Raw genomic sequence first — 16,716 nt, 5'->3', positions numbered from 1 at the left:
CTTTCACTCATCTTCGCTTCAGATAAATACACTGATTTTTTTTTTTTTTTTTTTTCTTTCTTCTTGAAAGGGACTTGCTATTAAAACCCAGACTTAATCAAGCTGATTGTTTCTTTTCCAGCTCCGAAGTTATGCTGCAGACTGGCAAGTGCTGGAAAATTTAAAGCTGTGAGAGGCGATCAGGTAGCTTCAAAAAGAATTGTTAATTTTGGTAATGACATTATGGATGAAGAATGGTCTCAGATTTCATACCTGTGTTCACGTCCTGGCTCTATTAATGTCTTTCTGCCTGACCTCTGCAAGAGTTAGTTCCTCCATACTTCCAACCCTCATCTGTAGCAGGTAATAATTCTGCAATCATTCTTACTGTTTCCTGTTAAAAACTGCAGGTTCTCTGGGCCAGAGGCTACTCCCTACATGCATGCAATTCACAGCTCAGCGTGGTTAGGCTCCCCTCATCTACCTAAGATTCTTCTAGATAATAATGCTGTCAAAATAACTGGTGCTTCACTCAGAATCATCCAAACTGTGTACCCAACCAAGTATTTTTAATATCTTTCCTACATAAATCAGTATCAACACTAAAGTCACTCATTTCCAAGTACTACTAGCAGAATAAGTATAATTGTGATTTAATCTGTATAGACAAAGTGATCAGACTAAATACTTTCAGACTTGAGAAAAAAAAAAGACCATTGTCAACAATACAGCTGCTCTCCATCTATGTATCAACTCCAGTATAACAGGAACAGTACGTATGGGGCTTGCTCCTGCAGGGCACTTAGTCATTTAGATACACTGTACTTAAAATGTACCCTCTTACAAGACAAAGCATTTCAGCTACACACACAAAAAATATCAGTAAGTCAAAACATGAGTAGCACTGCACTGCAGACAACACACCTAAGTACACATGTTTAGTTGGCAATTAAATATTGTCAGCAGCCCCCCAAAAGCACAAAGAACCTGCATAAACCATCCCAAACACTTAAAATTGGGTGGAATACCCAAATAAAACATCCAGGTACTGTATACCTAGAAGTAGTAATAATAAATTTACCTCTTAAAATGTGCAACTATATTTTAAAAATATTCAGTGTAGTTAGTGATCTTTAAATGTAGCTTTTCTACCCCCATTTGCTTTAAGTTTTCTAAACATCAGATAATCGAGGGGAGGACTGACTGGAGTAGACTCTGGAAAAAATTTACTTCTATATGATCCTTAGCAAATAAAAAATGTTAGCATCTATCCTTGTTTTAAAACTATCTCCTCTCTTTTACCACTGTGTGGTATTTGATCTCTCTTCTGTAAAGACTCATCACTACTGTATAAATTTGCCTACCTGGCTCCTACTATGCTTTCTTGCACCTCTCCATTTCACTTCAGATTATTCTTAAAATTTAGAATGGATTGTGCTCTTACTCATGTTCTTCTCATCTGAGAATAAGAAATGTCTTCTCTTCAGAATACTCTTCCCAAGGAGCTACACTTCAGCTCATTTGAGACCATTCTTCAAAGCCTGCTATTTCTTATCTCTGTTAGAGCTGAACTTCTTGTAATCTCATTCCTGATTCCTATCATGTCTCCTTGTATGAATCTCATTTTTTTGCCAGAAGAACTGAGGCTCTCGCCTCATTGCACAAAAACCTAATTTAACATTAACATATTATTATATGGTTTAACTTGTCCCCTTTTTTCTACCCCAAAACTAAGAACACAATTAAAACCAAATGTTACTCACCTGTCAATGAATTGGTCAATTATGACAAGATCACCAGGTTGTATTTCCTCACGTAATGAACCACAGGCAGTAGTCACTAATACATGTGAACAATTTTCTTCTTTTAATGCCCAGATATTGGCATGGTAATTGACGTTCGATGGCATAATTGTATGGTGCCTTCCATGTCTGCAAAGATACATGTTTCAAGAGAGTAAAATAAATCAGACTGAAATTGTTTCCTTCACCCAGATACAGAGAATTGCAGGAAACGTCATTTCCTCAACAACACTGGAAGTGGAACTGATCATTTCAGTTACTTCCAGTACAGCTTGTTTTCCTAACCGTATTAAGGTTCTCTCAGTATTCGATTTGAGAAGTAGTGGTGTAGCTTTCTTTTTAAATACAAAAATTTTAAGTTCGAGACTGTCATAAAAAGCATCTTGAAAATACAATCCAAATACACTTTAGCAGCTTTCTCTGAATTTTTAAAGTCAGTTCCATAGATTCTGATAATCCAAGTCTAGCAGATTAAATCTTCCATACAGTACAACAAATTTGTAAAATTTTTATACACCTCAACAAATTTTCTGCCCAGAAGTGCTGTTTGTATTCTCACCCAGAAAAGAACGGCACATCACAGGAAATTAAAACCAGAAAAAACAAACTGTTTTAATCTGTCACCTTCCAAAAAAAACAGCAGAATCATCACATTTTTCTTTTTGCTCTTAAAAAGATCTGACAGCTTATATAAATTAGAAGAATAACTTCACACTGTTGCACTGTATTTTCTCACCAAGACAGGAAATACTTAACACAAAAGCTTGTGCTAGTAAGACTTATCTCAGTCATCACTATAGAGCTACATCACTCACATAATGATTAAACACATTTGAAAATTATTTTCAACGATGTAGGAAGAAAGGATGAACTTAATTTCCCAACTGATTCTTTCAGAGACACAAAAAGGTCTTAAGAACTTTATTAACTGAAAACTGGGGGTTGCACACATGACAAGCAGGATTCCCATGTTGTCATTAGCATTTCTGATAAGCTACTGGGCATGTAGATTTATTGCTTAATGTTGCAGTTTTTGCCATCCTCTTCTAGAACATACATGCCTTTTTTATAAATTTGACATTCACAAGCAACTCTGTTATTTTTCCCAAAACACACAGTGAAGTTGCAGGTATCTTACTCCCAAAAGTAAACTCACGAGTGTCATACCTGAATGGTCATAAATCCCAGCAAGGATGTAAACCACAGCCAAGTTGTTCAGCCACCTGTAGCCCAAGGTCTACTTTGATACAGAACAGCTATGTGATCTTGTCTTATTTCATTTGAGAAAATGAGAAATATGTTGTCCAGGTGTAATAAAATACATGAGCAAAGTCCATGCAAGGTAAGAAAAGTAAAACCACAGACAGCAGTGTAATGGCAGAGATGTTTAACAGTGAGAAGCTTAACGGAAAAGTACTGGCATGAAACGAAATGGGGCCCTGATGCACCACTGGGCCATAATTGCCCTGGCCAGTCTCACCCTGGGCCTCCACTGAAACAGTCAGTGCTCATGAGCCTAGGTGCTCCTGCGTTCAAGCTCAGGCTCCAGCCTTCACTCCTGGCATAAGTCACAGATGTGCCTGTGCCCAGCCCTGCCTCCTGGATGGCCTTAAGACCTATCCTGTAGTTTGTCTCCAGACCTGTTCTCTGGATGGACTTTGGACACATGCTGCAGCATTTGTCTCCAACCCTGTCTCTGGCTCCATCTCCTACTGCTCCTGTTTGGACTTGATTCATCACCTTGTCTGGGACTGCTGATGGACCCTATTATCAGCACCTGGCTCTGCCCATGCTGTGCAGATGCTGACAACTGCATTAATATTCTCCTGTTTAACCTAGTAACACACCGGTCCTAGATACCCACAGTTACATTAATGTGAAATTTCCATGCACTCATCTGGTATCTTTTCTGAGAATGGTAACAGATGTCTTAATAAGAATGACCCAGAGTGGGAGAACTGAAATAGATGCAGGCTCCTAAGCAACAAAGGTAACAGACAGAGGACTCAATAATCAAAGGGGATGATTTGAAGAGTCTACAGTGATACCAGAGATACAATTCATCTGGAAACAGGCAATTTCCCAGTTTCACAAAGGAAATTTAGAAACACAAGGAGTAGACAAATTACTGAGGTTATCAGGTACCACCTACCTATCAACAGAGCAGGCAGCCTTGCAGGTTCCTGTTCTTAGTAGGGCAGTATGCTGCACTGGATTTCTCTTTTCTAACCTATATGGTATTTTTAATACACTGAGTTCCTGCAGCATCAAATTTGTTCAGGACAAAACCCAGACTTCTGCTGGACTTTGCTAGCAGTCACACACAGCAAGATGAAGTCAGAGTAAAAATTTGGTTCACCTAATGTAAAAAAAAACCCCAACAAACTTTTGAGAAAACTTTAGGACACATAACATAAAACCCCTTAAAATGCTTGTTTACCTTGCCAACAGCACACAATCCACATTTTTTATCTTTCCCAATATCAAAGCATCTGAGGGCTGCAAGAGAAGCAAACAAGGAGTTACAGCCTGACAATCACATTAGAAACATTTTTTTGCTACTTAAAAATAAGCCGGGTAGTTATGAAAGGAAATATTGGTTACCACTGTAGTCTTACATTTTCTTCAGCTCAGCTCTGTAGTTTGATATGGCAGATTAGTAAAACAGTCAGGAACACGCAGATCAAACTTGACACCAGAAGAAATAGCACAATTTTCTGTGTCCATACTAACATTAATATTGCAACTCCTTACTGTAGGGTTTGAAACAGTAATACTTCAAATACTTTGAAACAGTATTTCAAACAGTGCTACACAAACATGAAAAAATGTACTTGTTGCTTTCAAATTGATTAGCACTTTAGTCTCTTGTGTAGGCTTTGGTCGTTTTTTTGCTAAACAGGTGACATTCCCTACTAGAAGCCCCCTCCCAACAGGTATCAGATTTAATCTGTTCTTTCCACAACACTCCCCATTCTCTTCTCTGTCCCCTTCCTACCATGGCCCCCTAGCTCACACTAGGGGTGTGAGGAGGAGTTCTAGACTCCTACAACACACCCTTCATTCCTACCCAGATTCCTGACAAACTCCCTCTTCCCTGCTGCTGGGAATCCTGCTTTTGGGAAGTGAACTGTGATATGAAAGAGAACTTCTGGTACACTAGTGGCAGAAGTAGTGTCGTATTTGGTCAGCCCAGGGACGAGGAAACAGCATGCACTCTCCTCTCACAGCTACACAATAAGAATATACATAAGCAATCAGGCAGGAAGCGAGAGCATTTTGGTTTTAGCTGTCCAGCTAGAACACCTGTCCTGCCATGGTCATACTGCCCACATGGGGCAGCCCCCAAGTCATCAAACACCACTACAACAAACTGACTGCTCTGTGGTCTGTGTTCTGCCCCTGGGCTACATGCACTAAGGATCTGAAACAGACAATGCTTCTAGCTTCCCTTTTTGTTAAAAAATGCCTGTTTAATTAGATGTTAAACTGCATTTGTGCTGAACAGCAGTGCAGTTGGATGTGCTCAATTCAGAACTGCATGCATTTCACTCTTTTTATTGCAATGTAGAAGAAACTGTAAATAAGCTGGAAGCCACTCTGTATCAATCTTTCTTTCCATACCCTGGGATTTAAAGCTGAAATAGCTATTAACACAGTCCTTAATTCTACTACACATTTGAAAATTCGCAGAGATCTAGAATAAAACAATACATGAGCCCCACATAGCTGCATTTTAGAGGTACTACTTTCTAATAAAAACTCCACTTTCTACTACCCATTGCACAGGTCTTTCCGGTAATTTTTAATGTGAAATCTCATCAAAGCATAATTAACTGAATCACCTAGGTTTAAATTCTGCCCACAGATATTTTTTTTTTTAATAAAGGGAACTGTAGTGTATTCTGACTTATTTTTAAAAGTTATCAATTAATATTAACTTACTGACATTTAAACACTTAATCTATTTACCTCACTTTATATATACTCATCTGAACCAGACATGGCTTTCAGAGCAAAATTTCACACAGGGTGAAAGCCTTGCTGTCTAGTTGTCAAGGCATTTTGATGTTGCAACATTCCATAACAATGAAGGTTGACACATTTGCGGATTCATTTTGTTTTGAGAGCAGGCATTTGCTGTGTGAATAAACTTGCAACTTAGCTCACAGCATGAAGTGCTAAGGCTTGGACAACTGGCCCAAGCCAGAGTTGACCTATAGATGAATCCTGTATATTTTATAACTGATAACCATTGTGCTAGTAGGTATTGTACTAAGTTATAACAACGCACTTATGCTGACATAAAAAGTGCTAAAGCATTGAAGTACTGAAGCCTGAACAACAGGTGCCAAGCCGAAGCTGCTAACATAGTCTGGAATCATTGACAAAGTACGTAAACTCGCTAGTGAAAGAGGCAGCTTAGACAAAATATAATCAGGAGGAGAGAATGTCTCCAACTTCCTGTGTTTAGCCTTGTTCAAGGCTGAGAACCCGAGTATCTGGCCTTGCTAGAAAACCCCTTGGTCTAACCGCCTCCCCCCCCGCCCCGAGCCCATGCCAGGCTTTGGGTGGACACCAACAGGAGAATGAAACCAGAAATTTTCCTCTCAAAGCAAAGGTGCCGGCTATTCTGGCCTGTCGATCTCTGGTCTATAGGGCTGGGCCCCTTTGCAGTGACTCTGGCAGCCTCACCTACGGGTGGAGGCACCACGTAGGATTTCCCCCTTGCCGGGACAGGCTCTGCAAACCCTCGCTGTAACCGGGGCTGCCCAGCCACTGTGGGGCTGGATGATGATAATATATGCAAGTGGTGATGTATTTTTCTTAATCTCCATTCTCTCTCTCGTGTAGTAATGCAGCATTACCCTCTTTTTTCCTGTTTGCTGCTTTAAGTGCACTATTCTGCTTTTTCTTACTGCGTGTTTTCTGTATTACACTGTTATCACTAGTAAAATACGCCTGCTCTTTTCACTCTGGTGTTTGAGTTTAATGGTATCCTTAAGCAGCAGAACATAGCAGGACACAAAAATACTCTTAAAAATTAGAAAGGACTTCAGCCAAAATTCCTTGTTTCCTATCAAAATGAAAAGTAAAGATCAGTAAGACGAAGACTGGATCCTCTGCTTTACAAATAACAGATTAAAGTTTATTGCAAGCAATAGATTCAAGTTTACATGTTTCCAAAAGATTTGGGGTAGAAAGGTCTAATTTAACTGCTATTTGATATTCAGTCACCACAGAACTTCACTGAATTTTGGCTTATGCTGCTGATGCAGCAAGAATCCAACAGCTTTGAAATCCAACAGACTTCAAGATCTGGTTGCAGTAGCCAGGGTTTCTTTCCCCATCTGCTGCCAGCCTAGTCATTTCAAAAGGCTTCAAAGTGGCTGTGTAACAGGACTGGCTATCATCTTTACATAGATTTCCACAGAACACATTCAGGGCATCTTCCAGGTGACTGCCTGAGCACCTTTCTTGTACATGATTGGTAGAAACATGGCAGGGAAGAAGAAAGATTTGGAACAAAGGATGTCCTGCTAAATGATGAACTGACTGTTTAAGAAAAAACTTTGCAGATACTGCATCATGGGTCATTAAAAGAGAGGAAATAAGGATAAGCCAGCATGTATAAAGTTACAAGGAAGTGAAAGCTACAGAAATTTCAAACTATGTGTTAACCACTTAACAGAGCTAGTGTATGCTTCTGTTCCGCTCTTTCTCCCACGAGTTCTTTCCAGTCCTGTACCTCTCTACTATTACGTCAGTTACATTCAGGAGCTTTGAAATGTTAATAATAAAAACTTCCAGTGGAGCAATCCAAGTTTAAAGCTCTAATACAGTACTTTTAAAGCAGGATTTAATAATAAAACACCCAATGAAAAGTTCTCAGAACATTAATAATTCATGTATGCATTTAACTACTTCCCCCTTCCACAAAATCCAAGTCATATATATATTACTTAGTGTTGCAAACCAGAAAGGGAAGCAAAGAACCCTGGGCAGTTAACCCAAAATTATGAAAGCAACAAACAATTTAAATAAATCCCATTTGTCTGCAACACAAATATGCATAAGGTATTGTTCATGTGGTGCTTACAGAATTAATTTTTTCTTCAGTCTCACCTCAGAACCAAGCTAGAACAAAAAATGGAATAAACAAATAAAATAAAACCTGAGGAAAATGAGATGGAGAAGTATCTCACAGGTTTCCCAAGCCTTCATTTAATCTGTGGTCTAGTTTAGAAACCAAACAATGTACATGATTTTGGGTGGGCAGAAGAGTAGCTTAAGTGTTACATCACATGGTCTGATTTTCCTGATGCAAGCATACAAAGCTCATCTGCAAGATGGAAACCCCCACCCCGCTTTGTTTGCCATATATGTATGAGCAAGAAAAGCGAGGGCACCTAAAATAATTTTCTAGAACAGGAAGATATTTTGCCAATTTGGGGGAAGGTGATTCAGAACCAAGTTCTGTCATGCAGAAAGTAAAACAACCTAACAAAGTATATTTTGAACAGTGTCTTATTAGTAGCTTCAAAATTCAATGATTAAGAAAAATGCTCTTAAAAGCAATTTTCTTATCCTGTAAGAGATCAATATTTTCCATATCTGGAGATGGAATACCAAGAAGTTTTTAGGTATTTTCCATAGAGTACCAAATCTTTGATGCAATCAAAATGATGGAAGCAGACAGGGAGAAAAGAAGGCTGAAATATTAACAGCTGTAAGCATATTTATATTTGAAAAAAACTAATGTACTGCATGTTCACTAGTATTACTAATGTAACATGAAAGATTATGGTGGAACGGACCAATGCCAATATGGAGAATTGCAAAAATTTTCATACAAGTTTCCTTTAAACTTTTCCATATTTCACCTGAAAAAAATAACCTCACATTCCCTAGTGATGTAAGTTTTGTTATTGAATGATTCTTACTATTACAGAAGACCGAAGCAGAAGACAATTCAAGGACTCTATATGAACAAAATGTAATCTATTATTCTACTTCCAAAAGTAAAGAAATAGCATTAAAGAAACATATATTTTGCTATTGTCAAATGTCAAAGGTGTCAAGGAACATGACCACCAGAAAGGTTTTCAGTTAAAATTCTTCTGGCTATGTCCTTGCCAAGAAACTCAAGAATTAAAAATGAAAATTCAAGGAAAGTAGAATTGTTCACTTTGCATTTTTAGAGGGTAGAATGAAATGGACATACATTTTTTTAACTATGCCTTGCATTTTCCTTTTGGCATTCAGACACTAATTTTCATTGTTCCTAGTTTTGCTTCAACTACATAGGCTTGATTTGCATCTCTAATTCTCTCAACAATTCAAAGACCACAAAGTTCTGAACTTAAAATCTTATTTAGATCAAGCCCTTTATCTCTTGAAATTTCAGACAGATCCTCTCTTCAGTGATATCACGGCTCTCTGAAAAAGCATCTTCATGGTGGAAAAATCCCTATTTGGTTTTATTTCAGTAACAATCAAGAACAAGACACACCTTTTAAAAAAATACTAACCTAAACCACAAACATCTAAATTTTTCCAAGCACATATTGAAAAAGTTATCATTTCACCTTCTGCATTCAGCAATAGCTACTTCTCTCATCTCTTCTGTTCTAAAATGAGAGAGGCAGGCTGTGTAACACCTTTCCTGAATGATAAAAGGTCTCCACAGCAAAATAAGCAAATATTGATTCACCTAGCAATACCAATTAAATTTGTGAGGTATGTTTCTGCTTTAGTTGAAGTCTATCAACCTGACTCACTCAACGAACTTCACGCCACTGTCACTTGTGATCTCAGCCCTGCATATCTTACACTACGGCTGATCCACCAGTTGCTCCATGAGGATGAAAACCGAGGATGTAAACTGCAGTCAAACACTGAAGTTAATGTGATTTTATGCAGGAGCGCCTACAAGAAACAACCATCAGAACAACAGTCCAAGCTTAGGAGTTCATATCTATAGGGAGAAGAGTGACAGGCCAGCAGGGGTAAGGACAAAAGCTTGCTGTTTGGTTGTGCTCCCTTTCACAGATACAGAAGCCCCATAAATTGCAGTTTTCCATCCAGGCCAGTCTAACAGTCCCAGTTCAGCTCACCACAGTATCCAGGATCACTGCTTGAGTTCCTATCATGATATCTCAGTTATACACCACTCCCTGCCCCACAATACAGAGACAGAATATTCACAAGCTATTTCTTTAAACTGAGCCTCTGCCAAATGCATAATACATAAGCTCAGAAACAGACAGTCCACTGATGGAGGTTTCTCAGAAACCACAACAGGCAACCAAGATTTATTTTCCCCTATTCATGTTGCATTCTGTGAAGAACATATTAAAACAACAGTAGCTAAGCTGATTCCTAAACAAAATTAAAAAGCCTTCCATACTGAGGAAGCTTATTGCACTCCCTTATGCAGGAGTCATCCTGCAGGTACTCCTACTCTTCTTAGTAATACTAAACACTGCTGTAGGCCACCTAGTGTACCACACAGTTTGGGCCACTAAAATCCTGCTGCATCCCAGGGCTGTGACAAAACCCTCTAAATGCTGTGCTGCCGCTGTGCTCTTAACTCTGATCTGAACAGACCCCTGTGAGGGAGAGGAGTGTTTCATCCTTCCTGGAAACAAAGGCTTTAGTTAATATCTGCTACTAGTGCTATTTTTGCTCTGTGAGCACTCTTCAGACACAGCCAAGCTATGACTAGCCATGACTCTCAAAAGTACAGAATGCAAGAGCAACCAGTTTGGTTTTGTCAGTGGATTCTACTTCAGAGCAATACTGGCTACTTTTTGGAGAGCATGGTACAGAAAATGGAGGAGACAACTTCATTCTCTTGCAGTCTGTTAGACTTTGAGGGATAGTGCAAAAGTCAAAAGTATTTTTCTGATTATGTTTCTCCTCCCTTAATCTTTATCTCCTTCCACATCTTGAATGGTGTGCACATAAATTCCGCTTGCTTTTTACTTCCCCCTTACAACATTTTGAATGGAGGCACGGATTCAGATTTTCAATCACACACCACAGCTCTGAACTTTTTTGGCAAGCTTCTACCCATAAAATGGCTCTTGCTACCACATGCCAGATGGGTTTTTTTGTATGTATACTAGCTTACACTGGTAGATTTCATAAGAGATAATTCTGATAGAATTATGAAGCACTCAGACTTCCCCGGTCTTATGATATTACAGAGTATCTGAGATCCAGTCCTTCTATGAACTTCCTCCCCTTGATTTTCTGCCTGTAAATCATCCTTTGCCTTGCCTGTTTCTACCATAAATACTTTGGGGCATAAACTGTCCTCCACAACACACTCAACACTGTGTATAAGAGCAATATCCATAGCCTCCACTCCCTTTTGCTTGGAAAAGGTCTGAAGCAATGTGAAGGAGAATTGGACAAGAATACCTGTGCCACAAAAACAGTTTCAGAGCTTAATTTTGTGGTTATAATCATGACTGTAAGGAGAGCACTGGTATGTAAAACATAATTCAGTGGGTACAGGGAAGAGGGTGGCCCATATACCTCAAAGGAGTTTTCTGCAGTTCACAAAGGTTCCTGGAGCAATGTGACATACACTACAGATCACACAACAGCACAAATTTGAAAGACAGGGTTTATCGCTCTTGACTGCAAATTCAAGAGACTCAGTTTGTAAATTCATCCAATCTACAAATGAAAAGAGGTATGGTCTCCTTTGCATATCATCTTTTTAACACCTTGTTTCTACAAAATAAGAATCATAGAATATATAGCAACTAAAGGGAAACAGTCTTGTGACAGTAGTACCTCCTTTATGCATTCATTTAACAGTCTGAAAATTCTTAAAGCATACAGACATCTTTAAAAACAGCAAAAAATCTCAGTAATAAAAAAGAATAGGTTATACACACCTTGCCATAGGGAGTATCAACATATTTTTCTGTTCTTCCTTCTAAGATATCCGGATCATCCAGGCCAGTTCCACCAATAATTCCGATCTTACACAGAAAACTACATATTAGTCTTCTTGAGATTACACTCCTTTCAACAGCACGTCTGAAAAATGAACTAGGCAGCTACAAAATTTATTTTCTGCTTGAGAAGGGATTAGACCACAGATTAACAAAACATAATATACCCAGCAGAGTTTCACAGAAAGGAAATTTCAAATGACTGACTTCAAACAACTGTATTTAACTTGCCCATTTCTTGCATTATGATTCTCCTTTTAAAAGATACCAAATGAAAAAAGCTATTGAAAATGCAGAAAGATGTGCTAATTCATCATTTATTCCCAATACAAAAATGAAGGGTGTTACTTGGGAATGACTCTAATGAGTGAGAAACACCTGTATAAAGCATATTGCAAGAAAGGCTTCTTGTTTACACGGGGGAAAACAGCCCAATACATAACAGCCATCCGGAATACCAGGCATTATTATATAGTACATAGTATTATACATACAAAATAATTAAAACCTTTTTACAAAATATTAATAGAAGGTTTGTGTGTTGACTTGACAAGATCTAAGACCTTTCCCATTTCTGTAAATTGTCTCTGTACAGCTTCTGAAAAGGGGGACAGCCGAACACCATCTTCACAGGTGAAATAAAAAGAATTTGCTGACTATTTCACCTGCTGCAAGCACTGCCGAGCTTCTTCACGTATTACAAACAGATTGTCTGGTACCTAAGAAGGTGTAAGTGCTCATACAAACTCTGCCTGCAGCTGGGTCACTAATTTCATCCTGTGTGGACACACTACTGTCTGGTTTCACTCACAATCTTTCCCTAAGTAGAAACTTAACAGACTCTTGATCCTCCTACTTTTTTTTAAAGTCTTTTCAAGTGTCAAATTTTTATGAAATTCGTTAACAGTTTCAAAGCATAAGGGGAAGGGAAAAAAGATGGCAGAGCAAAGGGCCACTTAGATAAAATGTATTTTATTTCCTTAGGAAATCAGGCTAAAAGTTCTATGTTATGTTTTGATACAATTTGCAGTAAAAAAGCATGAAGTGACTCACAAAGCACCTATATGACATGCTTTGGTAATCACTGATTTCTTGTTCTTGCTCATCTGTTCTAGTTCTTTTGTAAAAAAGGGGAAAGAAAAAAAGGTAATTTGAAACACGTATTCTCACTAAGTCTAAACTCACCTGATTTCATATTCCAGCTAAAGAAAAATGAATCTGAGTCTTCTTGTTCATCATTAGAAAGTATCCCGTTTTTGTCCTTCTAGGGATAATTCCATTTTCATCAAGTCAAATTTTGTCTTGAGTTCAGAACACTTCCAGCTCTTTGGATAGAATGGGTACTGTCAAGCCCTTCACAACCTCAAGCTTAGTAATGGTATTTAGAAGTAGTGTCACTGTTTATCACACAGAGAAAATGTTGTTACTTTTCTCATACCATGGATGAGTTGCTTGTCTTGGAAGAAAACAAAACAAAACAAAAATTCTGGTGGACTTATTACTGCATGGTTCCAGTATTTTTTCTTGTTTTTAAAGACAGAAAATTTCTCAAGTGAAACCTGCAGACCTCAATGTACAATACTCTCCTTCCACAACACACACTCAACTGTCTCTAGCTTTTTCTAGGCTTTCACATGCATAGACACCTCTGTATTCAACCACTGTTATTAGTTGGCTTATCAAGCATTTTGTGTCAATTAGCAGAGATTCTGCGGTCTTCATTACACATCACACACACTTCTGAGAAAGCTCTTCACACCAGACGGTGTAAACTCTGATACACTGGTAGTTTTAACAGATCTCCTATTTCCTTTTGCTACCCCCCTGTGGAGCACGAGGAGTAGCGCAAATGGCAAATACCAGTAAAAATCCACAAACTCCAACTGTGAATATACTCAAGCATTAGGGAAGACCTAGATCATTTGCAGTAGTACTGATGGTCTGTTCCCATGTTACTCATGTTGCTTATTTATCACAAACGTTCAGATTGCTCATGAAAATCCTGAAAACTATATAGATTTTAGGATAATTTTTTATCTTAAGAATCGTGCAAGAAGTGTGCAACAGAAGCAATCATAAAGCTCAAAGTCAACAAGAGACCACCTTTAACATTGTTCATGTATGCATTCAGTAAACAGGGAAGATTACTATATTAACAGAAGTCAGGATCAAAACAGTGCCTTTTTCTTTTAAATAAAAAAAAAAAAAGAGAGGTTCCTTCAGTAACTTTGCTAGTTTTCCTTTGATATGATCCTTATTAGTGTCCTATGATTTAAGATTGAGACTATTCAAATGGGAATGTTTATATGCCTTAAGTTTTATGTCTGGCAAAGTAAAAGTTGTTGGGACTGAGGAAAACAGTGCAATACTGGAGATACCAGCTACATGACATAAAAGATATTTTGGAACTGCAATGCTTTATGGTCCTTATGAATGCACAGATCCAGCACTGTAACAGACTGTTCCTGTACCAGAAAGCAGCATACCTGATCTGTGGCAGTACAGAGCTTGGTCTATTCATGGCAGCATGGATCTACTGAGGTTGCTTTCAGATTTGCTCTTGGGCTCCTACTCCTGCTGCTGCAGTGGAATCAATATATGCTTCTGCTGCACAGTTCAGTGACAAAGCAGGCTTTTACTAATGGCCATGCTGTCAGAAATGACAGCAGTGCAAAACAGTCACAGCTCCCAGGGCAGAGAACCCACAGCATGGAAGAAGCATTAGACTACCTTGAACTTGCTTTTGACTTCTTTCTCCTTGCAGCACTTTGGTCAACCTTCAAGCTACCTTAGGCAACACTGTCTAGAGAAAGCCTGGGCTCATTGTAACTCACAGGAGAGCTACTACAGTGGAAGGAATGTTAGGCCAGCAGAGGTTTGCTGAAGCAGCTGATTCTCCAACCATGTAATACCAACTTGAAGCTTAGCTCCAAACCTAAAATTAATTTTACCTCTCTGCAAGAGAATTATTTTTCTTCCAGTTTACATAATCTCCAGGAGTATCAGCTGTATCTGGGGTCTGAAGACCCAAAACTCTGGTTCTATATTAAATTCTGCTTTACAGATCTTCTAGTTAATTATCAAAAGGGATGCAGTGGCTCTAGGCTCGGTGGAAAGTTACCCTGCCAAGAAAGTTATTTCCACCTAGCAGCCCAGGCGAGGAATGGCAGAGCGAAGTCGACTCAGGGAGAAAAGTCTCGCCTTTCCTCAAAAGGCAGAGACAGTCACATCTAGGAGTGACCTCAAGACTATGCTCTATTCCAGTCTTTGCAAAGTGACACAAAGAACCTGTAAAAATTAATGAAGGTGGTAGCTAAGGTTATCTGGAATTTAGTCTAAAGTAAAAATGGCATTGCAGTGGAATGCAACACAGAATATTTTTGCTATGGTATAGTCCATCTCAAACCTTGGGAGGAAGGGCAACAAAAGTGAAGCCTAATAAAAAGATATCACACCAGTAACTACAAAATCAAAAGCATTTCTCTGTGGGAGTCCAAATAACGATCACACTGAACTGTATGCCTTTCTTTACCTACTGTTTGGTGGAATTCCTCAAATAAGTTGACATACTAACAACAAGTGAACACATCTGTATTCCTCTCTTCTATTTTGGGACAATGAGAGGAGGATGGCTTTAAAAAGACTCTCACTTAGGAGATAAACAGCAAACTTCATACAATTTAGTTAAGAGAATAAACATGCTGTCTCTGTAACATAGACAGTTTGTAACAGACTTTTACACACCAAAACAACTGGGAGAGTTACTTCACCTCAGAGAACTAATTTGTATTTTGCTCAAAAGACAACTCCAAAGCTTCAGCCTGCTCCAGCCTAACCGGCCTTCTAATCTCTGGCGCAGGCCGTCACCTTTTTAAACACACGGGACGGACTATTCTTAAGCGAAACTTTTGTACCGTCTCACTTCTGCTGCAGCTTTGAAATTTGTGCATCCAGCCATAGTCACAAAGCCGCTCCGGTCTCTCTCCCTGACAAATCAAGACACACCGAAGGCGGTGGAAAACCCTGAGAAGCAAAGGCCTCCGGCTTTCACAAAACAACCCCAAAACAACCCGGCTCTTCCGGGACGGCCAGGATACGCCGGCAGGGCCGCGGCGCCCGAGGCGCGGCCCCGCGGCAGGAGGCCCCAAAAGGCCGAGGCGGAGGCTCGGTGGGGGAAGCGCTCAGGCCGGCGCTGCCCGCCATGGCTCTCCCCTGTCCTACATTTGATTGCAGCTTAGAAATTTTCTGAGATCTGTGAAGCAGTTAACTGTATATCAGAAAAAGGATATTGCTGATATCTTAAGGCAATAGCAGCTAGTGATGCACTTCTTCAGCTGGGATTTGCTCTCTGTGCACCTTTAAACACTTTATCATCTTGTCTTCAGTGTATGTTAGGGATCTTCATAGACAGCTGGGATGTTTGTCATAGAGGCTGAAGACTTCTTACTGTGGTTAAAAATGTGAGATTATACTGATGAGAAATGGACTTTGGAAAATCATAGTTTATTAAAGGGAGAAAGAAGGACATGGGTGAAGTTACATGTTAACTTTTTCACTGTGGTGCATGGTAGCCATAATACCATATTAAGACTGAAATTTACCCTATTTTTCTCTAAGTTGGCCTTTCTACTGAAGGTCTACTTTCAGTGCATAGAATCTTTTAATCTGAATAATTTTTAGCAATTTCTTCTGTTTAATTCTACTACAATTTTCCTCCATTGAATTGCTTATTAAAAGCTGTGTCAGCTGTGATGCAGTATTGGAATGCTGGGTTTCAACCCCAAGCACCATATTAAGGTTAACACATGGGTGATTCCCACAGCCCTTCCCAAAAGGGGGATAAGTTTCCCTTTAGGCTTCCCTCCAGGGTGCAGCCAGCCTGGCAAGGAGAGCCATTGGTAAATGAGCCCCAGGTGTCCCACATTAAGTAAGCAAAGGTCAGGTGCCCACTTAGGGATAAA

At 39.2% G+C, this 16,716-nt stretch overlaps 1 protein-coding gene across 1 annotated transcript in view; it reads right to left on the bottom strand.

Annotated features, from left to right (window-relative positions):
• The window catches only part of MTAP (methylthioadenosine phosphorylase), a 30,974-nt gene extending 15,254 nt beyond the window's left edge, over nucleotides 1-15,720 (bottom strand). Inside the window, exons 1-4 of the mRNA XM_026866607.1 lie at nucleotides 15,670-15,720; nucleotides 11,696-11,782; nucleotides 4,222-4,280; nucleotides 1,743-1,910 (exon numbers count right to left, since the gene is read on the bottom strand). Of these exons, the coding sequence (XP_026722408.1) occupies nucleotides 1,743-1,910; nucleotides 4,222-4,280; nucleotides 11,696-11,782; nucleotides 15,670-15,705 (350 nt within the window). The 5' untranslated portion in view covers nucleotides 15,706-15,720. The remainder of the gene's footprint in view (nucleotides 1-1,742; nucleotides 1,911-4,221; nucleotides 4,281-11,695; nucleotides 11,783-15,669) is intronic.
• Between the last annotated feature and the right edge of the window lie 996 nt (nucleotides 15,721-16,716).

The sequence above is a fragment of the Athene cunicularia genome (genome assembly GCF_003259725.1).
Source record: "Athene cunicularia isolate RWA chromosome Z unlocalized genomic scaffold, athCun1 chrZ_part3, whole genome shotgun sequence".
In the NCBI taxonomy this organism is placed as follows: domain Eukaryota; kingdom Metazoa; phylum Chordata; class Aves; order Strigiformes; family Strigidae; genus Athene; species Athene cunicularia.
This window is presented reverse-complemented; position numbering and strand designations above follow the sequence as displayed.